The sequence below is a fragment of the Scomber japonicus genome, chromosome 20, assembly GCF_027409825.1.
Source record: "Scomber japonicus isolate fScoJap1 chromosome 20, fScoJap1.pri, whole genome shotgun sequence".
NCBI lineage: Eukaryota > Metazoa > Chordata > Actinopteri > Scombriformes > Scombridae > Scomber > Scomber japonicus.
Genome location: NC_070597.1, coordinates 4,793,510 through 4,820,105, shown reverse-complemented (window position 1 = coordinate 4,820,105; position 26,596 = coordinate 4,793,510). Strand labels below are relative to the sequence as shown.

General features: G+C 40.0%; 1 protein-coding gene across 1 annotated transcript in view; it reads right to left on the bottom strand.

The window, feature by feature from the left end:
- Nucleotides 1-25,576, bottom strand: part of skap1 (src kinase associated phosphoprotein 1) — a 41,172-nt gene extending 15,596 nt beyond the window's left edge. Inside the window, exons 1-9 of the mRNA XM_053341467.1 lie at nucleotides 25,393-25,576; nucleotides 23,721-23,826; nucleotides 23,072-23,097; nucleotides 22,768-22,884; nucleotides 6,465-6,545; nucleotides 5,031-5,114; nucleotides 4,782-4,906; nucleotides 2,507-2,570; nucleotides 421-645 (exon numbers count right to left, since the gene is read on the bottom strand). Of these exons, the coding sequence (XP_053197442.1) occupies nucleotides 421-645; nucleotides 2,507-2,570; nucleotides 4,782-4,906; nucleotides 5,031-5,114; nucleotides 6,465-6,545; nucleotides 22,768-22,884; nucleotides 23,072-23,097; nucleotides 23,721-23,826; nucleotides 25,393-25,432 (868 nt within the window). The 5' untranslated portion in view covers nucleotides 25,433-25,576. The remainder of the gene's footprint in view (nucleotides 1-420; nucleotides 646-2,506; nucleotides 2,571-4,781; nucleotides 4,907-5,030; nucleotides 5,115-6,464; nucleotides 6,546-22,767; nucleotides 22,885-23,071; nucleotides 23,098-23,720; nucleotides 23,827-25,392) is intronic.
- Nucleotides 25,577-26,596: the final 1,020 nt, after the last annotated feature.

The window sequence follows — 26,596 nt, the reverse complement described above, 5'->3', positions numbered from 1 at the left end:
TCGGAAATACATGGCTCTCGCTGATTTCAACAACATGACTGTGTGTCGACTGATAGCTTCTCTCTCTCTGTGAGATTAGAGAGCAGGATTTTGGCTCAGTTTGAGGAGAAACCCCCCCACCCCCCCACCCCCTTCTTTCTTTTTCCTGCCCTGTTTTGTCTCCGCAGCAGCCACCTCTGTGCCGAAATGCTTATTAGTGTAGCTTGATTTAAAGTGAGTGATTAGTCTGGGTGTTTGCTGCGTTAAGGAGGCACCTGGGAACACAAATTCTCCCAGTCAGTAGAGATCATCAGATATATTTCTTGTTGCTAAAGAAAAACATCCCAGAGGGGTTTGAGTTGGTGTGAGTGAGTATGATGAAGGCTTAAGTGTGTGTGTGTGTGTGTGTGTGTGTGTGTGTGTTCAACATCGTCCTCATACCTGGCAGCACCTCATAGATATCCTCGTCCTCCTCTTCCACCTCCTCCGTCTCCTGCCTTCTCGCGTGTTTGACGGCGTGAGGGGCCTGGGCAGCAGCGTGCGGCCGCGGCGGGGGTGGGCCGGCGGTCACCCCCTCAATGTCATCATAGGTCTCCTCTTCTTCCTCCTCCTCCTCCTCCTCTTCCTCCTCGTCATCGTCAACCGGGATGGAGCTGGAGCTGAGATCTACGAGGGAAAGAGGAGAGAGGACGCGGAGCATCAAGATGGAGCGTGGCGTGGCACCGAAGACACACACACACACACACACACACACACACACACACACACACACATACGTTAAAAGGGGTAAAGTAAGAGGAATGTGAGAGGGGGTCCTGGCAGCACAACACGCTCGTACACGTGCCGTTAAACCAGCGCTGACAAACACTGGAGGGGCTCCGAGTCAGTGGCTGCAAATAATCTATTCAGCTGATTAGATTTTTATTAATAGTCGAGTCTTTAAAATTTCAGAAAACAGTAAAAACAGCTTTAAGATTTCTCCACAGAGGTTTTCAAATTGCTTCTTTTTCTCAGACAAGCCTCAAATATGGAAAATAGTCACTTCACACTGATAGATATAATAAAATAAAGAGCTAAATCATCTTATTTTAGAAGCCAGAATCGACATATGTTTGGTATTTTTGCTTCATAGATGATTTTAATGATTATATCTATTGTTAAAATTGTTTAATTGAGCTCTTTTCATACATTACACATCTTTCCTCTGTTGCTCTTCTTCATGTTTCTTTCCTTGTTATCCTGTTATCCCAATTTTAAAGTTATTCCTTCATTCTAATGTAAGTATGTATGTAAGGATGTTTTATAGTTTTTGATTCAAAGATGACTTCAGTGATTGTCTATCCCCTTCTCTCTTGCTCCTCCTGAGATTTCTTTCATTTTTAACCCCAGTAAAGTTTTTTTTTTTTTAGGTTTTTTCCCTCATTCTAATAATATAGGATTTTATATTGCTGTATAGATTATAGAGGCAGATTTGTCATTTATGATATGGGGCTAAATAAATAAAACTTTTCTTCTGTATTTTTGTGTTTATCACTAAAATCTAAAATGTTCATTAAGTAAAAACTACACACACACACACACACACACACACACACACACACACACACACACTCCTAGAGACAGAGAAAAGATAAGTGAGCCTTGTTTTCAGGTAAATTCAGGAGGTGAAGAGGCTAAACGGACTAATCATCCATCTGCTGTGTTTTTGTAGTAAAAACCGAGTCTGAAAGGAAGTAAGACAAACTGCCGAGTGTCTGTTACTTCCCGCAAATGAGTGGCTCGACCCGAGCCCATTTTAGAGTAGACGAGGCACGGCTGCTCGCTCAGATGGAGGAGCCGTCTCATTGCAGGCGACTGGCCACTGCAACACGGGGTATCAGGTCCTCCGCCGTACACCAGCGGCCAAGCAGAAATCAATGTCACTGGAGGATAACCAGAACATCTACCAATCAATTTCCTGTAAGTTGGAATTCGGTAGGAGGGTTAGAGGAGGAGCGGTTGGAGGAGGGAGGGAGGGAGGGAGGTGGAGGGAGGAGGTAGAGGGAGGGGAGCTACATGATGGTGCACATGACATGGTGGGTGACATGTCGAATGAGGAGATTCAGGACTGTTGTGTTGGGCTTGTGTGCAGCTGGTGATGGATCGGGTGGTTTTCATCTGAGTCCGAGATGATAAAAGACTCCCTTTCACTCCTGACCTTTCTGCCCCTCCGAACACAAGCAAAACTTTAGTAGAAAAATCGAGAAAAAAGAAGGTTGGAAGGTTAAGACTTCCTTTAACTGTATTTTCCAATTAGCTGAGGCGACTTTTAAAAAGTCAACTCGAGTCAAGTCAATCTTTATTTTTATTTTTTTTTATCTCTGAACGTATGAGTCGATCCTTTAGACCCTCGAAACCTCAAACTCCATCAAAAAATATTTAAAGTGGAAGGAGGAAAAAAGTAGAAAAGTGAGGTTTAGGAAGAGTATAAGAGGATCAGAGAGGAGGCAATAGGAGCTGTAACACACACACACACACACATGCTTACCTCTTAGTACAAAATTAATCTGGTTGACCCATTCTCTGGCCTCCTGAGGACTGCTGGCAGTGAACTGATGGAAACAAGAGAAAAGGCAATAATCACATATGAGAGGAGGTTGCATTTCTAATATCTGAGGCTAATTAAGGGACAATATAATACTAACAGACCTTTAAAAATATATAAAACATTATTAGAGCTGTGCTACAATACTAATATGTTTCTATTGAAGTCAAATAAAGATATATATTCTTACTAAAGAGGACAATAGTGTTAAACTTGTGCAGTGTGTGATAGTCAATGTGCCATTTAAACCTCTGAATATTACATTAGAGCCAAACTCATACTGAATCTTTGAAAGATAAAGATTAAATTAAAAAAACACAGAAAACAACATATCATCTAAATGTATCGTCCAATACTTCTTTTTTTTTTATATAATATAAAGTTACATAATGTGCTGTATATACGTTTTTAATTAGGATCCATTAAATTTGTATTTAATGAATTGTGACCCAGATATGTACCCGAGGAGGACAGCAAGAAATGTAACTTGTCAGCGCTCTCTGGATGAATAGAGACACTGTTTCTAATTATTGGACAATAACATAGACGACGCTGATAGCTGATATCGACTTATATATGAAAAGCTACCACTGAGTATAATTTGGATATTTGCACTTATAATCTAAGGCAGGGGTTCCCAACCTTTTCCAACTCAAGGCCCACTTGAAAATCTCAAAAATGTTCACGGCCCACCTCTGACCCAATAAATGTAACAGAGGCCAAATAATGCATTATCAGACCACTTTATTTATTTTGATAGGAAATGAAACATGCAGGGAGCACTTGTTGAAGTGTAATGTTAAACCTACAGCAGTGTTTCCCCTAGATTAGAAATTTTTGTAGCAGTTGTGCTGTGTGTCGTAACCTGGCAACGCTAGGGGGGTCTGGGGGAATGCTCCCCCGGAAGAAAATTTTGAAAAATAATAGGGCTGCAACTATTTTATTATTATTATTTTGATAACTGATTATTCAGTCGATTATTTTCGATGAAAAAAAAAAAAATCCCATCCCTTCATTCATAAACAAAACATTATTTCGAATTGACAATGCAAAAAAGTGCTCAGACAACATGTTGCTGCTTGGACATCCCTGAGCTGTTTAAGTAATATTAAATTATAAATAATAATTTAAACAAAACAACTAAATTAATTAATAGTTAATGTCTGATAGCTTTAACAAAATAGCATACACATGTATGCTACACAAAAAGAGGTATTTTCTGTTGTTCAATCAACCTGAGCTGTTGGAACAATAAATAATAATAATGTGTATTTTTGTAGTAACCAGTTTTACTTTTTCCATCATTAGGCTTCCATACATACAGTAGCTACTAGCTGCTGCTCTCCTCCTCTCCTGCTGACTGTGAGATCTGAGCAGGTAGAAGCTGATAGTTCACTAACTATAACCAGGGAGCACACTGCAACAAGGTTAATGATCCACACAGTGATATTATATCATTGATATGATGCGCAAAAGCCATAGAAAATGATCGGTTTTTGTGCGCGTGCATACGTGCGCACTCGCGCTTCATGCCGACCTCGGCAGGATGCAGCACACACTTTCCAGTGCGCGCTGTTGCTTGCTCGCTCCAGATTCCAGGAGATTTATGTCTCATTTGCGGCGTCAAGGAGCCGCTATCAATATGCAGGAGATTCCCGGAACGTCCGGGAGAGTTGGGTTGTCTGCTTTTATCCTCCCCCTACTTCAGTCGCTTATGAAGGGAGGAGCAAGTTGTGTTATGAAGCCTACACCGAAGCCAAAAGCAAAGTTATATGGTTAACTATCTGCTATCAACTTCTAATGAAATCGAGCAAGTGATCAATATATTTAACATCACGTTACTTGAAGCACCACCGCTGCTGAATGTACAGAGGGGGTACAGGAACACTGCGTACAGGAACCACAGCACATTTTTTTTCTCTCAAGTGAACAGAGACAATAACACAAGGGCATAGAGAATTTAAACAATTTAAAAGTAATTATGTTTTAACATTATTATTCTTATATTATTTTATTTTTAAATAATTACCTTTTTATTTTATTTTATTTTTCCTCCCACAAAAATCATACTATTTTGAAAATGATTTGACGGCCCACTTGCAATACCTTCGCGGCCCACCAGGGGGCCGCGGCCCACAGGTTGGGAATGACTGATCTAAGGTGTAAAATAATAAAATCAGTCCACCTTCACTTGAATTGACTGTGTGGTTATACGGACCTGGAAGGCTCGCCGTCCGGGGGCAGACAGCTCAAAACAGGCATTTTTTTTGGAGTCTTTTCTCAGGTTGGCCACCAGCTGTACTCCGTAGTCATTGATGTAAAATGAGCCCTTCTGCTGTTTATCTGCAGGGAGGAGTGCACATGTTAGGCTGTTATCTGCTTCAATCTACGTCGCTCTAATGTTTTTTGGCGTGTGTGTGTATGTGGGGTTGGTGGGGGGGTTTGTATGTTGGCGTTTCAAACAAACCTTTATCGGTCCCAAAGTAGTAAAATATGGAATTGTTCAGGACGCACCATCGCTTCTGCCACTCGGAGCCGAAGAAGCTGTGATCTGAAGACACAGAAGCACAGAATCATGATCAGTGGCTACACTACACATGAAAAGGACACAATTACTTTATATGCAGCTGTGTTAAATTCATACATATATATTAATATCTGAAAACACATGAGAGTTTATTTTATTTTGCTCAAAATTAATGCAGAAAATCAAGTTTATTTTAATACTTTTTAATAGTGATTTAAAGGAAATCAGTGATGTTGTAAGATGAATTTAAACAGGAAGACTTTTCCAGAGTTTTAGTTGAGTCTCTTTTAGTTTTAAGTCTAAATTGGAGGACTTTTAGCTGTTAGTTTTATTACATTCAGGCAAATAAGGGGCACAAAATCTCACAAATGTATGCTGGAGATAGACCTTATAATGCCTTAATAGTAATAAGTAAAAAAAGCCCTCAAAAAATCAATCCTGAAATTAACTGGAAGCCAAAGCAAAGAGGCTAAAATAGAAGTTATGTGATCTCTGTGGTTTGATCCAGTCTGTGTAACTTGAGGGCATTGAGTGTGTTTTACTGTTTAAAGCAGATAAAGAATGAATTACAACCATGAATGCATGAATAACTTTCTCTTAATCAGACTAGACTAGAAATACTGATTGTGTGCCTTCGTCATTCAGTCATCCACGTCTGTCCAGATTTCTATCATATTTAATAAAAAGGGTATTAAGTGTATTTTCCTTGTATGTATTCACATGTTTGGTTAATAAATCTGATTCTGATTGAACACAGAGTCGTAGCCGTGAGAGTAGAAGATGATTCAGATCAGACGTTGGTGGACGTTGCAGCAAAGAAGCTACAAATACTAAAAAATCTTGATGCTTCACAAACATCCTCAAAAACAGACACCAACAATTTAAAGATTAGTGTCACCGATTCAGTATCTGACCAAAAATGTGAAATACGGTGACGATCTCTCTCTCTCTCTCTCTCTCTCTGCGGCTTCTGATCCTGATTTACGGTGCTGAATAACGGCCAGAAAAGTGTTTTTGCAGAACATTATGATGTCACGGTGAAGTTGACCTTTGACCTTGTGCATATAAAAATGTCATCACTTAATCATTTTGTCCTATTAACGAGAGAGAGAGAGAGAGAGAGAGAGACTGAGGCATTGAGACATTTGCGGCCAAATTTGTAGAAATACCCTCCAGGCGTTTTATGAGATTCTCAAGAGAATGGAGACGGACGGGCGGACAACCCAAAAAAAAAAAACATAAAGACCGGTCCTGAAAGAGCTTTTTGACCTCATGATTTAAAGTGAAAGTGAAATAATGGTGAGTATTACTTTATGTTATAACACTACTTCTTGACTCAGAGCTGTCAGAGCTGTCTGTATGCTGCTGCCGTACCTCTTCGTTTCTTTTCCAAGTAGCCTTGTTTCAAGATGTTGTTGAGCTCCTGAGCTGCCACAAGGGGGATGTCTTCAAAAACTGTGAACACAAGCAGACAGATCAGTTAAAGCAGTCTTTAAAAAAAGGTAAGAAAATAATTAAAAAATACATATCACAATGTCCTAAAACCCAGGGTGACTTCTCCTAAGTGTCTGTTTCTAATTCATAATAATGTAAAAATAGAAACTCTTCACTTTTGAGAAGCTGGAACTAGAAAAAAAAGAAAAAGATTTATATTATCAAAATTATTTCAGCACTAACTCCGAAAAGGCTTCACTTTAAAATTTGCTTCATTAACCCTTAACATGCTGTTCATATTCTGACTCATAATTAGTCTGTACACCCAATTCACATTCATAAAAGCCCCATCAGCCATTAATAAATGATTAATCCTTAATGAAGAGTGGATTATATTTATTTATGGTAAAAAAAAAAAAATCATAATCACTGTTTTATGGTCCAGGAGAATATGAATAACATGTTTGAATGCTAAAAACAAGTCAAATTTGGACATCAGCTGCACAAAAATGAACAAAAATGATGCGTTTTAATTCCAATTTCTGTATATTCAGGGTGACATTAGGAAAAGCCCACCTAGCAGAAATGTGTATAGGGTGTTTTTACAGCCCTTAAATGTAAAATAAATAGTTAAATATGACCCTGAACAGTATGTAAAGGTTAATAAGGAAGGAAACACACACACACACACACACACACGGTGAGTACAGAGAGCTTTACGCTGTGGATCAAACACACCCCTGCTAGGCTTTAGGAAACTGGGATCAATACATTTACAGTGCTGCTGAGCGCTGCAGTCCATTCATCTGCTCACATTGCACCTTTAATGGGAGCGACGCTCCTGTGGGGATTCAAACGACTGCCTCTAATTTGCTATATCAAATATTAGACATGATAGGACAATACTTACAGTAAAGTATTTCGCCTACTGTGCAGTTTGTGTAGGAGGAGTGAAGTGTTTTTTTCTATGTTTTAACAAAAAAAAATCTGTATATTTATCCCATTTTTAAGCCTTTAGCATTTAGAGGGGAAGTTGCAGATCTGGCCCAGGGTCGGCCTCAAGCACCAACTTCCGCCCAGGAGTACCTGGCTTTTCCAATGTGTCAAAAACAAAGCTCAGCTTCCTCCGAATTCATTAGTCAACAGGCATTAGCCTTGCACGGAGAAAAGAAAAAAAAAAAAAAAAAAAAAAAAGGGCAGAGAGGGAGAGCAAGAGCTGCCTTTTTAAGTCTGAAACTCAGCAACAATTTAAAGACCATTTACGTTAGTCAGTGTGACACTCCATTCAGAGCGCTGATGACAAGGGGAATGCCTGGAGTCCATCCCCCTCAGAAAGGACATGTTTAACTGCTGGGAAAAACCAAACATGTCATCCTGTAACTGAGTCGTCTAGTTTAAACAAAGAGCGTGTGCCCCCCCCCCCCCCCCCACCCCCCACCACCACCACATCCAACACCACCCACCACCACCACCACCACCACCACCAACATTTGGAAAACAGGAAGTTCTTTCTCATTCATAAATATTAGCAACATGAAGAAAGAAAAAGCAGCCATGTCAAACTCTCTTTCTCTGCATGTGTGTGAAAGTTTATGTGACTAACTTTGATCTTGAGAGTAAAATAAAAGCTGATATCTGGAGGGGGGTTTTTTTTTTGTGTGGCTAGGGTAACATTCCTGAGATTTAAGTTCAACAACATACAAGCCAACAGCGTGTGATCTGATAAACCCCCGCACCGTTTCCTCAGCTCGTGGGCCTGACGGATGAGCGGGTCATTCCAGAGCAGAGCCCCAGACACCTCACAGCACTAACACGCTCACATATCATCAGCCTTGCCTCTTTGTGGATGTACTGACCGGTGACACTATAAATACAGAGGTGCTAAGGACTGTTTTGTCAAAGAGAACCTGATTCAGTACATCATAACAAACAGCGGTCATTATGTCGTCGCCAACCCCCCCCCTCCTCCCCAATCCCCTCCTCTCCTCCACAACCCTCCTTCACCTCATCTATCCGCCGGCAGTCCGTCCATTTTTTTTTCCTCGGGCCTGCTTCCTCCCTGTTTTCGCGGCCCACTTCTAATCCCCTCATTTATCTGCTTCCCTTCGCTCTTCATTTATCTCAAAAAAAGGTCGAGAGCGGCTAATAGATGAGGAGGTGCAAAATCAACACGGGATCACTCTGATCTACTCGAGTCAATAAACATTACACATTCATGCGTGCTTGCTTAACACACTTCTGACCTGACCTCACTTTACTGTCCCGTCTTTTTTTGTATGACACCCCCCCCCCCCCTCTCTCTCTCCCCCCCCTCCCTCTTTCCCCAAACTTGGATATAAATGAGTGGATTCAAATGTCAACTGTGAGTGTGTGAAATAATAAAAATGGAAACATGAAGTGTGATAGAGTCTGGGTTTTATCCACACGGGGGTAACAGCAGCAACACCTAAAAAGCATCCTGATCCTTGATTGGCCTCCTTTAATGAGAATTACACTCTCTAACACCTCTTTGGGGCTTAAAGTGGATATTCAGAGGTAATGTTATTTGAAAGTGTGTAAATTAGAAAATAAAAAAATAAAAAAAACCTCATCATGGTGTTTGAGTTTTCGAGTTTGAGCAGCACACAGGCACAGAGAGACACATTAATGCATCTAATTAAGGCCTCATCAAAAATCGGCACAGACGGCACTCTTTCATAAAAATCATAAATTGTGTTATCAATTATTCAGGGCAATGCCATGACTTCATTTTCATCCCCTTTTGCGTTTTAATTAGCACCATCCACAGCTTTTGGTATTGACATTAATTTAATGGCAATTTATTGATATTCCAGCATAACCTATTTAGAAGCCCAAGCCCCGCAATTACCAAAACAAAAAGAGAAAGAAAGCAGACAGATGTTGACGATGTTAGAGTCGCATCACGTTTTTTGTAAATCAAGGTGAGGGGTTGTTGGTGACGGAGGGGAGGGGAGGGGAGGGTGGGGGGCTAACTGAATCTTTCAATGGTCATCAGGAGGGGGGAGAAAAAGATCCGAGTCGCCTCCTTGACCGTTTTTTCCAAATGGAAGAGAAATAATCAATAGAAATACGTGTTTAATCGATCCAATACGAGAGGTGACCCGTGTTCTGATTCGTGCTCCTTTTCGTTCTGTTGCTATCTTGAATTTGTTTTAAAACATGTGGGGTTATAGGAGAGAGAGAGAGGTGGTGGTGGTGGTGGTGGGGGGGGGGGGGTTATAGAGGAGGTGGTACACAACAATGCATCTGAGCTGCCAGCGGTTTGCCACAGTCTCAATCTCTCATTTGGTTATTCACACTCTCTCAGCATGGTGTTATGAGCTCAGCAGTTGATCCCACAAGAAAAGGCTGATTTATGTTAGCATGACCAGAGGGAGTTAATGTATTCTCTCATTAAAATCCACTTTAGTTAGGCTGAAAGTCAATCAAAGGCTGGATAGAGAGTGAATCAAAATGAAGGGAAATGGTTGGGTGGGAGGACTAATATGTTACATTATATCTAACGGTGGTCATAATGCAGCAAAAAAAAAAAAAAAGATGTTATGTTATGAAAACACACCAAAAAAAAATTAAATAAATAAATAAAAATAAATGCACCGAAAGATGTTGATGATGCTCGGGAAGATGGAAATGCTTAAAAAAAAAAAAAGAAGAAGAGGAAAGAGAGCGTTCCCCGTTCCCCTCGCCCCTTCTTCTTTTTCTTTTTTTTTTTTTTTTTTTAAGTATCTCTATCTTTGAGATAGTATGAAAGGCAGAGAGAGGCGACAGATTCGGTCCCAGCAGGGGTAACGTGTACTTCACCAGAGGACGGGGGTCTGAACTACGACTCCAATCCTCCACAGATATATATATATATAGAGACACATTTACTGTATGGGTTCGCTACTTTAGACGTTAATCAAGATATATATATATACACACAACATATATTAACCTTAAATTATACAGATGTGGATAAAGGGTACATGTGCTTTATGTGTGATGTCATATTTTTGTCTTTTAATCCCCACGTGAGACGGGACGGATGTTTCGGGGGGGGGAAACGATTCGTAATAACTTCATCTCGCTCTGTCCATCACTGTCGATGTAATGTATGTGAAGTCTGCGTGTGCCATATGTGATGTCTAATATCTGGTGTCTGTTTTAATGTGTGTGTGTGTGTGTGTGTGTGTGTGTGTGTGTGTGTGTGTCTTTAGTATTTATTTGATTAAGTCAGTTTCTTTAGTTTTTTCCCTGCTTGTACGGCTCTACTGTAACTCTAAAAGTCCCTTTGTGGTGTTTACTTAAATTGTCTTGTGTTCTAGTGTGTGTTTGTCTGCTCTTTTAATTCATTTTATTGGGTTTTATGTTTTTTTTTTAACTTTATTATCATTATCTATCAATTTGCTGGTTGGTTTCCTGGTGAATCTGTTGTTTTCTCTTCTTTAAAATCTCATAAAATTGTGGAAAATTGTCCATCAGAAGTTTTTAAAGCTCAATCTGACACATTTAAAACAACTTGATATTCAAGATATTCAATTTAACTATTAAAAAATACTAAAAACAACAGTTCATATTATATATTTGAGGCTGAAACCAGTTTATTTTGTGGATTTTTGTGATTAATCTTCTCGATTTTTCTCCTAGTCTGATTTCTGTGTTGCTTATTTCTTTCTTTTCAGTCTCATCATCAATACACCAAAAGGACTGCGGATGAAAAGACACATTTACATCACCATTGACACTATGTAAAGATATGCTGGCCGCTCATAAATAAATATAAATATATGATTTATAGAAATAAATATGAACTATAGAGTGAGTTTTTATCCAGAGATGCAGAGAAAACAACAACATGCTGCCAGTAATTTCCTCCATTGACTCCAATATTTCATCCCGAATCTGCTTTTTGTGTTGCTTGTTTCTTTCTTTTCATTCTTATCATCAATACGCCTGAAGGACTGCGGGCTGTAAAGACACATTTACATCATCATTGATGTTATTTAAAGATGCGCTGGACCCTCATAAATAAATATATGGTAGTTTAAGGTGAGAGTTTGACTTTTTGAATCCAGAGATACGGAGAAATGCTGCCAGTTATTTATTTGTATTAACTCTGGAGGATAGACATCAGTTAATATTGTGTATTTTTAAAGGACTAATCCATCTATTTAAGTGCATGTAGAGGATGTGACCCCTACCCCCACCCTAACCCCCCTCCTCACAACACAGGTAGGGATCAAAATCAGCAAGTTATCATATGTTTTCTTTCTCCTTTGCTTAGTCCTTGAGGAAAGGGGGGGGGGGCTTTCACACTGCCTTTTCGATGCCAGAGGTATTGCATTGAATGCAGCATCAGGGGGGCAGGACCTGACCCCCGTGTGAACTCTACTGATGAGGTGAAACAGAAGGCAGAGAGAGGCGCCCCCCACCCTCCTCCTCTCCTCCTCTCCTCCTCTCCTCCTCCCCCCCGGGCCTGAGGGGGGCTGCGGGGAGGAATGCTGCTGATTCTACAGACGGAGGCGAGCGAGAGAACCGGCAATCCTCTTCGATACTGTCCTTGATTAGGAAAAAGGATTCACTCAGTGCACCTTCACCCACCCGGCGCTCAATCTGCGCGCGGGGCCGAGCTAAATTGATACATTTTTCCTCATTACAGTAGGAGGCCTTTGCTGCAGCGTCCCCGCAGCGAGGGCGGCCGTCAGAAAAGGAGGAGAGAGACTGAGAGGCACTGAGGTTAAGGGCAGAATGTCTTTCCCCTGCCCTCCTCTCCTCCCCCCTGATTTGATTAGGACTTCAGTCATCGATACATAAACCGTGTTTAGAAGGGTTAGGACGTCCTAATGCATGTGTTTGAACCAAAGAAAACATGCAGTGCATTATGCCGGGCTGCATGATGCCGGTATCGTCGTCTAATAATGTTTAATGGGACCGGGAATTTATGCAGGAGTGATTTGGAAGGAAAGGGAGAGGGGTGAGGTGGCGGGGGGGGTGAGGGATGTTTTTTTTATTTACTTATTTTTTTATTTGATGAGAGATGTCGATCAGCTTAAACTACAAATCTCTGTCTCCGACTTCAGATAAAAGCTTTTGGTCCTGACTAACAGAGCAGAGCAGAGCAGAGCAGAATAGAAATGATCAGGTAAACATTTTATAAATATATATATATCTCAGTTTTTTAAATGATTTGGATCAGACTGAGACTCCGAGACGTCTCCTGTTTTAATCTAAGTTTGTTAAGCTTGATGCAATTTATTTATAAGTATTTTTTAAACCTCTACGCTCTCCTACAGTCAAACATCACAGGGGCCGACCACTGTAAAAGACACTAAGGGGCTAAATTTACTACGTGACACCGGCTTCCCCCCTGGGCAACCATAAGCAGCGTCTACAGCGACCCTGAATTTCCCTTTTGTAGATTTACTACCACTATTCAAATGCTTAACTGCAGATACAATGATCCTCTAATCGCTGGGGATGGTTTTCAGCTGCTTCACTGACAGCGACAAAAAGAAGGAAAAAAAAAAAAGAAGTAGTAAGAATATAAATACCAACAAAAGGAGGAGTTCAGGCCCACAGGAGAGCCCGAATACCTGCGATAAAAACGAGATATAACGCAGTGAACGAGGAAGCCCGCAGGGTGAAACACTCCGAGAAAAATCAACACGCTCGCTCTCTGAATCTACCGTTATTACAACTTTAAAAAGCTTCTTCTTATTTCCACTAAAAATACTTTAAATATGATTTTTGCAATAATAGTAAGTAAATATCTTGGCGAGAGAGAGGAGCTGCGTTTATTGCACTCTGCTTCCTGAGCGGTATCTCATACTTATTACCTTTTTTTTTTTTTAAATATATATATATATAAATAAATTACTTGTATTTTAGAGTCACTGCTGTTATATATTATACCAATAAACATTTACAGGGTGTTATCATTCTTTAAATAACTCCTCTCATCAATCAGCTGTAAGTCTACAGGCAACAGGTGGTACACAGAAATGCTTCTATGGAGACAAATAAGATAAAAAAAGGTCTCTAAAATCAGAGTTTTTATTACAATAAACATATTTAATTAAAGTTTCTTTAGTGGAGATTATTATGGGGTGTTTTTTACACTTCATATAATGCAAAAAAATCTATTAGCTCAATTTAATAAATCATAAAAATACCCTTTTGGGAATGTTCTCCTTTATTAAATGCACCATAAATTTGACAGTGTTATTAATTTTTATTCTTATAATGTGGAGGAACAATGCTGATAATTACTAATATATTCATTATATTTCACCAAGTTTCTATTCAGTCTTCCTTAAATAAATATAAGTAATGGTTTCATCATTTCTTTTTGCTTTTTTTTTTGCTTTTTCCAGCAGAAAATATGAATAATTATGAAACAGTTACAGTAAAATAAATAATTTGAGTATAATGACAGAATATAACTTCACTATAAAAATTAACTATATTATATTTTTAACATTTAAGTGAAATAATAATAATGATAAATACACAATGTGGCTTTTTTTTCAACATTATTCTTTTTTTTTTTTATCATAGCAAACATTTTTAAAAAGTTTACTCATATCATCTTTTTTTGGATAAATGAAATAATTAAATAGATAAATCAGACGACGCTAAATAAAACCGATTTGGCTTTTTTCATTCAGACGAAAACAGTAAATCAACTCTTACGACCGTAACTGCCACAGAAGTCGTTTCAAACTGATTTTATGACAATATAAAAATGTATTCATCAGAAAATATTACGCATTATTAAAAACAGCGAGGACGGTCATTACTGGGGGATTTTTGTCACATTATTATTATTATTTTTTTTTTTACAGTTTTACCAAACGGCAAACCAAAATTACAATCACTGAACACATCAAATTATGTAAACTAGCCGGATCTGCTTTATAAAATAATAAGAAGAAGAATTCAACCATTTAGTGAATAAAAGAGGCACTTTATAAAATATAGCTAGGAAGTATGAATTTATACTTTAAGGTTAATTATCTAATTGTATAAATAAAACTAAGCACAGTTTCTAAACTACAGGATATAAAAAAAATCCTCTTCTATAAAAATGTGGGATGAATTATTTCCCACACAAACTGATTCTACTTCTTTGGAGATAAGCTAACCTTACAGAGCGGGGGTCGCCATAAATCAGTGCTAAAAATAAATAAATAAATAAATAAATAAATGTTCCATTGTTAGATAAGCGATCTACCAACAAGCGTACAATCACACAGCAGCTCTGCCCCACTTGGCACAGACACACAAGTGCTGACTTCTCCCAGCCGCCAGCGAGCTGAGAGCTGAGAGAGGAGAGAGGAGAGAGGAGAGAGCGGAGACCCCGGCGTAAAGAGGGATGCAACCTCAACATCCTCAAATAACTCCACAAGGGCATGTTAATGACCTCAAAGTGCTACATTACAGCAACAATTAAACAGAGGGATCCCAGAGGCATTGGGAGCCGTCGTGTCACTGTCTGTGTACGGGCCAACACATCTCTCCCATCTCCATTTATTTCCCTAAGAAATCAGCGGGGCCACCTGGGCTTGGCATTGAAACTTCATTCATCTCCAGAAATGGATTCCAGTGGAGGGCAAAATCAAATTCTCATTTGCAAGGCAGGGAGGAGAAAGAGAGGGAGTGAATGCAGGAGGTACCTGGGAACGCTAACCTCTGGGTGAACCCGCCGCATCTGATAGTTTTGCTATTTGTCTGTGACATTGACAGCTCTGGGGGAGATTAGGAGCCACCCTGCCCCGGCTTCCCACTTTGCATTCTGCCTATGTGCCTCTTTTACAGATGGACTGCTGCACATTTACCTTCGCCCCTTTTCTTTTTTTCCTCCTTCCCCTTGGTTTCATACGTGGCGCTAACCAAAACCAGAGGCAACGGCGAGGGATGTAATTATATGCGATGCAACGATAAAACAAAACAAAATGAGAGAAGAGAGGGGGGGAGAGAGAGAGAGAGAGAGAGAGAGAGAGAGAGAGAGAGAGAGAGAGAGAGAGAGAGAGAGAGAGAGAGAGAGAGAGAGTTGCATCAGAGTGGTTTACAAAACAAAAAAAAAGAGGATGTAAACCAAAGCAAAAAAAAAAAAAAAAGGCAAAAAGAAAAAATACACCGTGTAGCTTTTGGGGTGGGGGTGAAGCCGGAGATGAGAGTGATGGATGCCCTTCGGTTAAATACATCCAAATCCCCCCTTCAAGCCGCTCTCTTCTTGCCAGGCAGTGTGAGTGAGTGTGTGAGAGAGAGTGTACAAGATTAATAGTGTAAACAGCAAGGGAGAGACAAGGAGAGAGAGAGAGAGAGAGAAAGAAAGGCAGCAGCAGCAGCCAGAGAGAGAGAGAGAGAGAGAGAGAGAGAGAGAGAGAGAGAGAGAGAGAGAGAGAGAGAGAGAGAGAGAGAGAGAGAGAGAGAGAGAGAGAGAGAGAGAGAGAGAGAGAGAAAGAAAAGACTATCAGCATCTGCAGCAGCACAGTAGCCCTAGGGGAATAGTGTGAACTTTTGAACCCTGATGGCAAGCAGTCGCAGCGATGCACAGAGCCTGCTCCTGCCTCGTAATGGGGAATGGGGTGTGTGTGTGTGTGTGTGTGTGTGTGTGTGTGTGTGTGTGTGTGTGTGTGTGTGTGTGTGTGTGTGTCTCTGTAGAAAAAGCACAGAGGCAGCAGCAAAGTGAGGGAGGAAAGGAAAGAAGAGTGAAGGAGAATGAGAAAGAGAGAGAGAGAGAGAGAGAGAGAGAGAGAGAGAGAGAGAGAGAGAGAGAGAGAGTGTGTGTGTGTGTGTGTGTGGAGAAAGGAGGAGGAAAGGAGGAGGAAAAGAGGAGGAGGAGGAGGAGGAAGGGAGGGGTCATTAACATATTCTTCGCTTCCTTGCAAACGAGCCGCCGCTATCCAAATGTCACAAAATCCATACAACCGATGAACGCGGTGAAAAATTAATCTCGGGGGCAGATATTCTGACGGATGCGTACAGTATAGCAGACGCGTGTGTGTGTGTGTGTTTGTGTGTGTGTGTGTGTGTGTGTTTGTGTGTGTGTGGAAAGTTTGTGAGCGATGATGGGCGAGCTCTGTGCTCCGTGACAGGAAGGACGAATCACTCACTCACTCCACGCAAACTTTAGGATCGAGTGCAGACAGGTCACAGGTTGACCAAAGCCAGAGGCCAAAAGGTCAAAAGTTCAGTAAGTGGGCAGACAAGCACGACCGGAGAGGTGGAGGAGGAGGGGGGGGGGGGGCGGAGGTGGGAGGGGGGTCATGTATGCAGACCCAAAAATACTGTCCAGGTGCTGCTTTTAACCTTCCTGTTGTCTACCCGCTCTGGTTTGACTCTTTATAAAAACATTATCACCCAATTCTGTGTTATTAGATCTTTTTAGTCAACTTCATTCTAACTTATTTCAACAGGTTTTTACATGTTCATGGAAATTATAGTCAATAGGCCTAATTTAATAATTTTAATAAAACTATATTTCATTTTCTGAGTAAAGAAAAAGCAGAAATTATGAATTATTTGAACTAAATTTAAGATCAGAGGGGAAATATGTTGCCATGGTGTTTTAACCCTGGGAATAAAATACCCATACTTCAATGAAAGTAGTGATGATTCATTTTACTTGTAATGTATGTAGTGTGGAGCCAATTTCAGGCAATTAGATGAAAGAAATCCATATTTTAAGATATAAAAAAAATTCGAAAACTGGGTCAAATTTGACAATAGGAGGTTTAAAAAGAAGGGCAGATTAATAAAAAGAGGAATAAATGCTGCTCCAAGAAACTTTCTATGACTTCACCTCACACCTAAAACATTGCTGATTAACCCTTTAATATATACCATCAATCCCCCCTCTGCCAACAAACCCCAGGGCCCGCACTTAAAAAAAAAAAAAAAAAAAAGGCACTTCACTTCAAGCTTCAGAACAAAATGACAGAATTTAGATTTAATGTCCTATTTACCATCCGGGCCGTAATAATGTTGTTACTGTATATTGGCTCCTCGTATTCAAATGAGAAATAGGCGACAAACGAGACATAACTTTAAAATTGGTTATCCTAACGCTTTCTATCGCCCCGTAGTAATTGGCTCAGGAAATTGGGTCGGGGCAGTAATCAGGTGACAGGAGTCAACATTCCCAGCGTTCTTTAAATAGGCCCTATATAACACATAACACAGCAACGCCCTGTATAAGAGTCTAGCCTATTAGTCCATTAGAGGTGGAGGGGGGGGGGAGGGGGGGGGGATTAATCAGGAACTATTATGAAAATCAATTTTTTTTTCAATCAAGAATGACAACTAATACTTTTACTGGAGCTCCTCCGTTGTAAAGGATATGCTGCTTTTTCTTTGTGTAATGTGATAATAAACTATTTTCTGACTTTTTATTATAGACTATGGAGGAGGAGGAGGTCAAGAGGTCACGTTTGTACCTGCAGCCAATCAGGCTTTACAATAAACACATGACATCGTCACACAGGGGGCACCGCAATACCGCAATACAGTCTAACACATATCTTAATATTTTCTTACATATTTTAGAGTTTTTTTTAAATTTTGCTTTTACTCTGTTTTTTAACTTAAAGGTCTTTTTAACTAACTGTATTTATTAAGTCATATATATATGTGTGTGTGTGTGTGTGTGTGTGTGTGTGTGTGTGTGTATTAGCTACTGGATATCTGAATTTCCCTATGGAGATGAATAAAGTATCTATCCATCCGTCTATCTATCCATCTATCTATCTATCTATCTATCTATCTATCTATCTATCTATCTATCTATAATCACATAGGAGTTCTGCACATTTGGGCTTTAATTCAAACTGATATAACTCATAGCACCAAAACTCATATTTCATATTTCATCCCTCCATTTAAAGACTTTTTTTTTACTCTTTCTTTACAGTATTTTTGATCCTTATAGTGTGTAATATATACATAACTAAATGAGATCAAGCTTGAGTTGATGGGCTTATCAGCTTATTATTTGGCTTATTAGTGGAGTCGAAGCTGAGAGTATACTTCCTGTTTCACTCTTATCGGTGTACTAAAAAAGACTTTAATGGAAAAATCTGAAATGTTCACTAATGCTGGAAGAAGCCTAGAAACTGCCTATAAAATGGTACAGTATTACCACATATTAATGGCTAAAAATGAATGTTTTGAAGCTTGATGGTGTTAAAATACGGAGGAGGAAATGAATTAAGTATCTATCTATCTATCCATCTATCTATCTATCTATAATCACATAAGAGTTCTGCACATTTGGGCTTTAATTCAAACTGATATAACTCATAGCACCAAAACTCATATTTCATATTTCAGCCATTTAAAGACTTTTCTTACTCTTTCTTTAGATTCTTTTAGTCTTATTTATCTATTTACCAAATAATTAAATGATTAATACAGAAAATATTCAATAATCAAAACTACAGATACCTACAAGTCAAATTTAATTGGATTAATAAAACACTTCTTCTTCTCTAAATGTAAGGGATTAGATAACATATATAAAACTAAAGTCAGATTATAGAGCTTAAAAGGATCAATAACCATCTATCTATCCATCCATTTACCAAATAATTAAAATGATTAATAAAGAAAATATTCAATAATCAGATCTATTGTTATCTGCAGCCCTCCAGAGATACCTACATGTCAATTTAAACTGGATTTATGGGACATTTCTTATAAATCTAAAAGGATTAGATAACGTATATAAGACTAAAGTCAGATCATAGAGCTTAAAAAGGATTGATAAGAAACACCGATCACAAGAAAAATAAAATCAAAGTTTAGTGAATTCATTCTTTAGGGGCCACGACGGAGTGTATAGAGTCTATATGGAGCATCATAGTAAAATCATTATGATCACAGAAGAAGATGAGCGAGGACGTCGTATCGGAGGGGGAAAAAAAAGCGCCATCTTTCCTGCATGCCGCCTCCTGTGAAACAAAAGCTCTTCCTGCAGTACTCTGTCATCGCCGCGGCTTCCCAGCAAACATCCCCGAGCGCCCAGCGGTGCTCCCCAATCAAAGAAAAACAAACAGGGCCATTTTCGACTTCGTAAACTTGACCCGCGAAACAGCATGACAGAGCTTTAAAAAGCCCCCACATCTATGGCTGTCTCCTGGGGTCTATTTGAAAGTGTGTGTGTGTGTGTGTGTGTGTGTGTGTGTGTGTGTGTGTGTGTGTGTGAGAGAGTGTGCTTCAGTACGCCAGAGGGGGGGAAAAGAAATTTGTGCCTATATTTGTTTATGTATGCAAAATGTGCTGGAATGGAGGAGAAAATGAAAATGTGAGTGAGCCCTAAATAGCAACAAGATAGGAAGGGAGAGAGAGAGAGGGAGGGAGAGAGGGAGAGAGAGAGAGAGAGAGAGAGAGAGAGAGAGAGAGAGAGAGAGAGAGAGAGAGAGAGAGAGAGGGGTATGGGGGGGATATGGGGGGGTGGTAGGGGGGTGCTGGAGGCGAGCAGACGAGGGCTGGGGTGAGGCTGCAGGCGCGGTCAGGTCACCGGTGCGGTCGTCGGGTGAAACTCAGTTCACATTACCATGCAGACAACCCGGGCTAACAATGGAGGCTCCATCTGTTCCTGTCAGCCATTACAAATCTGGTGTCACCCAGCCCGCTGAAGACAACAGGCCCACCGCATCTAATCAAACGGGCGCGCACAGGCTCCTCCTGCGTGTAAAAAAGCAGCCATCGACTTCACACTCACTCACTCTCTGGTTAGGGAACAGAGAGCAGCGAAAAGGCAGGCAGTCGATTACCACGGATAATACATCCTCCTCCAGGAGTCACAAAGTCTCTTTTGTGTACAGTATGCTCGAATTGTAAAAAAAAACAAAAAACGATGCGATTAAACTCTAAAAAAGAAAAAAGAAAAAGCTCAATTTTCCACTTTTCTCTCAATCTCAAAAAATCATCTCACGACACATAAAAAAAGGAGATTTTTTTTTTTTTACTGTTCCTCCTTTAAAAAAAAAATGACACTGATATCATTAAGTAGCGTAGTATTTTCCACAATCACTCCCCCCTCTCTCTCTCTCTCTACCTCTCTCTACCTCTCTCTCTCTCTTACCCCCTCTTTAAAAAACGGAGCGCCCCAGCCCCTTAGCAGAAAAAGTGCGAGCCGTTCCTTTCAACTGGCAGTGAACAGAGGATGAACTATGAACTCCACATGCCCTTTTAGTGAGGACACAGGCCATTCACTACGCTAACATGGTTCCCTCTCCACCACCTCCACATCCAGCACCCTCCTCTCCAGCAATAAAAAAAAAAAACACACACACACCCCCCCCCATCCCAACCACCCCCTTGAGAGGTGTGTGTTTTTCTAACTGAATCAAATGTTGTGATTATTGATCCAACCATAAAAATGTGGAGTAGTTTTAGTTTTGAACAGTTGTTGATATTCGAAGCAAAAAAAAAAAGAAAAAGCGAAACGTCTTTATTGGTGCTGCTGTAATTGACTATTTCTCAACATTTAAACGCAGACAATTGCTGTGACACTTTTAACAACTATCACATTCTCACAGTAACAGACGCCGTAGTTTTATATTTGGGTGAGTTACCATTATAGCCTTAAGGGGGGAGTTTTATTTATTTTTTTTAAAGCATTTTTTTTTAGATTTAGATTTTTTTTATCTGTTCCCCTAAGGAAATCTTGGCTTCTTGTTTATTCTCAACAATTTCAAAAAAATGAATTATCATCGTCTTGTGGTCTATCTCCACGCCATCTGCTGTGATTTGTTTACTCTATTTGTCCACAAAGTTGCGGAGAGAGAGACACAGAGAGACAGAGAGAGAGAGAGAGAGAGAGAAAGGCGGCAGTTACTCTTCTGTGGGCAGAGGATGTGAGAGAGTTCATTAAGCCCGTTTTCCAAATAAGAGGATCGTTTTTGACTACATCCAGCTGGCATTAACTACCGCTATCACCCAAAAAAAAAAAAAAAAAAAAAGGACTGCAAACAGAGTGCGGCTTATTCCTTTTATCTTGCAAAAAAATATCAACGTGATTCCGGGTTTTTACCTTTAGGGATAGGAGCTGGAAAAAGACAGCAGAGTGTAAAGTGTGGAGTTGAGTGGAGATGGGCACCTGAGGCAGTCAAATCAATAATGCCCACCTGCGGCATTTCACGTCAAGGGCTATTAGCTGGCACATAGAGACAGAAAATACAACAACAACAACAACAAAAAGAAGAAGAAGAAGAAGAAGAAGAAGAAGTCTGAACTGAACAGGAGGGAGGGAGCGAGTCATAGAAAGGAAGATCGAGAGAAAGATTGATAAAGGGAGAGAGGGATGGAACACACATGGCCCCTCAGGTACAGTGTTGTATTTCAAACCCGGTTGTGAAAGAATAGAGGGGCTCGGGGTCAATCAATCACTGCATTAGCCCGCAGCTACAAAGCCTCCTCTCTGTGTGGGCCGCCCCTCCGTGCCTCCCACAGTCCACACGAAACAGCTCAAGGGATAGGGAGGGAGGTGGGAGAGAGAAGGGGGGTGGGGGGGGGCAAGATCAGGATCAGGAGCAGGAGCGGGGAAGGGATCGGCCACTGGAGGGAGCTCTAGGTCACCGATCAGGCCTTTTGTGGACCACCAGACAACAGCCCCCCTTTCTCTCTCTCTCTCTCTCTCTCTCTCTCTCTCTCCTTCTATCTTCTTCTTCTCTAACCTACCTGCGCTGACCCAGGAGAGGAAGAGGAAGAGGAAGGAGAGGGAGGAAGGAGGAGGGAGGAGGAGTCGTTGATGTCACCGGAGTCTGGACATCAAGGTAGGAACAGGCCAGCAATAGGAGGAGATTTCACAAATGTGGGCTGGCAAAATTAAAGAGAACGAGCGACGATAAAACAGTCCGCCTGCGCTTCCTGTGGCGAGGTGTAGGTGTGTACTAAAACTGCTTTTTTACTCAGAAGGGAATGCTGCATTGTCTCCTGTGACATTAACTCCTCCTTTTAGCTTTTTTTCTTTGTCGGTGCACAATTTCTCATACGCCACAACCTTTCAGATGAGTCACACGTTCACAAAAGATAATAAATAGACACGTACGTTTCATTATTAGGGTTAAAATTTCACCCCATTGTCCTCGGTTAAACTAGATGGCACGAGGTGAAAACTATATAGATATAATAGAAGATAGTGTCCTCTAAGTTAACAGGCAGTAACTCAGAATTAGGCCTTTTGAAGCTTAGATTGCCTTAATAACTTATACTGTATATACTGTTGTGTACTTACACTCAGCACCTCCATCGTCTTGGTAGTCAGAGGCTACCGAAGCATCGTCCGACGGGGCAGAGCGACCCAGGCTGGAGCTGCGGTTGTCATCAGAGCCTTCTTCTTCCCTGTAGTCCGCTGAATATGTGTGTATGTGTGTGTGTGTGTGTGTGTGTGGGAAATAAATAGAGATAAAAAAAGCAAAAGAGTGAGTGAGTCAGGTACAAAAATACACATGTATATATATATATAAACACACAGCTGAAATTAGACAGAGTAGATTGTGAAACTGCGATGACGTAGATAAGGTTGTTTTTCTACTTACACTGGAAGAGGAATTCCTGAGGGTTTCTGTAAAAATCCAAACAAGCATAAATCAAAAGCAAAAAAAAAAAGTTTGGGTTTTTTTATGTGTGCGTATGCTTTCAGTTTAAAAGAGAGTCAACGTTTTTTAGTATTGTTTCTAAAGATTCAATAATTGTTTCCTGTAAAAGAAGACCACGAAACCACAAGTCATCTGTACCAGTGCATGCGTCTCTTATCGTGCAGTGCAAGCAACGAAAGCAGAGAGAAGTTATTTCCGGAGTAAACTATCACACTTCACTTCATAGTTTCAGCTTTTTTTTTTTGGAGGTGCTGTTTTATCATGCTTGGAAAATCCCATTAAGATTGAATTGAATTATCCTGATAAAAAAAAATGTTTAAAAAAAGGGAAAAGAAAATTATTCTGTGAGATCTTAATTTTAAATAAATAAGAGCAAGAATGAAGTCTCACAGGTGATACCATTACACTAAATGAGCTCCTTTAAAGCAAACTGTGTTTAAAGCAATTACAGCAATAATTAAAGCCTCCTGTGTGTGGCGTTACAAGCAAAACGTTAGAAGGTGGTTTCCTGAAATTACATCGTGACACCTTGAGTGGTAAAGTAGCTTTCTTTGCTTAACACTGATTTCAAGCTCAAAACAAATCCTACCTGCCACGAACTACCCTGAAGTTACTCAGTAAGATCCTTCGGGCCTCTTGACCGTCTTCACTGAGGTTCTCATCCTGAAGGATCTCTGCAAGGAACGTCTCGCAGTCTGAGAAACACAGAACACAGAAAAGAGAAAACACACAGTAAAGCAGGATGTGTATTACGAGTTTTTTTTTTTGCAGGTAATGGGGTCATAAAAGGAGGATATGATTCTTAAGGGAGCACATAAGCGTTTAAACCATGTGAACGATACACACAAATACATAACCAGGCTTCTAGTTGTGAAGATTTATACCTCAACACGTCCTCCAGTTGTTAAATAAGATGACATATTCACAGTTTCACTCTGTCCTGACCTTAAAAGACTTCACAAAAGAAGTCTCAGGCATTTTTGAGCTGTTTTCTTGCATCATGAATGCTCTGTGGTGTTGTACGCTTGGCAACGAACAACTGTTTTCATTATTGATTCATCTGTAGTTGATTTTCTTGATTAATCGATTGGTTTAAAATGTCAGTAAATGCTGAAAAATGTTTCCCAAAGTCCCAAAGATGCAACCTATAATATGTTGTCTTGACCTGACCACAGTCCACAACCCAAGATATGCTATTATTATCAAATAGAAGAACAAAAAAAGCAAATATTCACAAGTAAATACAACAAGTAAAATGATAAATTCATTCATTCAAAATAGTTGCTGATTATTTTAATCCATAAACCTTTGAAGCTCTATGTGCAACCATTTCATGTTCATACAGGAGGTGGACAAAGTAACATTAACACCTGTAGAACATAATATATTCCTACACAGCACAGCAGCTGTTTTTCTAACTCAATCTCACTCAATCAGTGCTTCTTCTTCTTCTTCTTCTTCTTTAAAGAGTAGTTTGATGCTTCAGTGTTTCTTCCCTTTATTGTGTGTATCATTAAAAGAGAAACTCAAAGATTACATCAGAAGAGTCTCACTGATGCTAATGAATCTTTTTTTATCATTTTACCACTACACTACTGTTTTCTTGTTTCCTAAAATCTTAAGGCTGTGTTCTTTGAGTTGTTTAACCTGTGAAAAAGTCCAAAACACACAAAGAAGAAATCCCGTTATGTTAGATTTTCAAATATGTGTCAAGACGGAAGTGTTTTCTTTCATCACGGTTGAGCTGCAAACTTGATTTCAAGTTGTACCATAACATAACTCCGCAATCTGACCCGACTTTATAACGCTGCGGGCAAAACAGGTTAGTCAACGTAACTTATCTGATTCAATGTCTTTATGTCCTCACTTCACCAAATTATACAAATGTATCAACATATGCAAATAATCCTCTAAGGGCCCCTGTTTGCTTGTCTGGTAGCTCATGCAAATGCAGTATATGCCAGGGTGTCACTCACTATGCTGGGAACAAGTTACATCACAGAGTTATGGAGATACGATGAGTGATATGATGTAACAGGACAATTTTATGACCAAAAAAATAAAAGGATAAGAAGAAAGACACCAAATCTAATCAAAATGTTAAGTCTAAATGTTAACAACTTGTATAATAGTGACATTAAAGTTATATTGCTCTGATGAACTTGACTACTTACGCTATATTTCCATAGTTACACAATCACTTAATAACAGGATTTAAAGAAAGAACAGCAGCATTTAGACAAGCATTGAAAATATATTACCGTCCAGAAGCCTCCTGATGTCGTTTGGGACTGTCCCCATTCCTGATGTTCACCTGCCAAGCTCCACACACTTGGGTTCTCTGACTTTTCAGACTTTTTCAGTCCCTCTCCACTTTACTTTTTAGTCCACAAGACGACCTACGCATAGCCAGCCTCTACCATACTGTTACAGCTCCATGACAGAGAGACAAGAATCTGGCACACACACTCACACACTCACACACACTAGTCACAGACTAACAGGCACAGCATCTAACCACCTGTGTCCTATTGTTCTGAAACCTAACTTCCGTGCATGCATCAAGATTTGCACAAAACGGGGTGGAGCAGGTGCACAGATGACGACTTCCTCTGCGCTCTGGTTTCTCAGTCGTGGCTGACGGCGAGGTTTGACTGACGGCGGGGAGAAAAAGACCTTCAGTCTGACATAATGTTGCAAAGTGAGCCTGAGAGGGAGCCACGAGCCTGTCATCCTGCAAACTGTGAGCCAGTTTACTGTGGATATGATCTATCAGCATTACTGTTACAGCACAGGAGTCATCTCTGGCCTTTCTGCCTCCTCTATGGACACATTCACAGCCCCTTACAGCACTGAAACCTGTGACCTTGTATTGTTCAGTCTGAGCCATTGAATCCTCCAGAATGACACCTAATGGAGGGACAAACACACACACACACACACACACACACACACACACACACACACACACACACACACACACACAGGGGACACGTTTCTACAGTAGAGCTATATCTTTTAATATAATGCTAAAAATAACAGCCTATTGGTATTTAACAGCAGCAGTGGAAGAAGTACTCAGATCCTTTACTTAAGTAAAAGTACCAATACAGTAATGTAAAAATACTTACATTACAAACAAAAGTCCTGCAGTAAAAGTACTGCAGTATTATGAATGATGTAGTATGCGGTATTACATTAAAAGTACTGCAGTATTATTAGTGATGTAGTAGGCAGTATTACATTAAAAGTACTGCAGTATTATGAGTGATGTAGTATGCAGTATTACAGTAAAAGTAGTGATATATTATTATATATGACATCATTAGATTATTAATAGTGAAGCGTCAGTGTTAGAGCAGCATGTTACTGTTGTAGCTGCTGGAGGTGGAGCTAGTTTATACTACTTTATATACAGTTAGCTAGTTTATACTACTTTATATACAGTTAGCTAGTTTATACTAC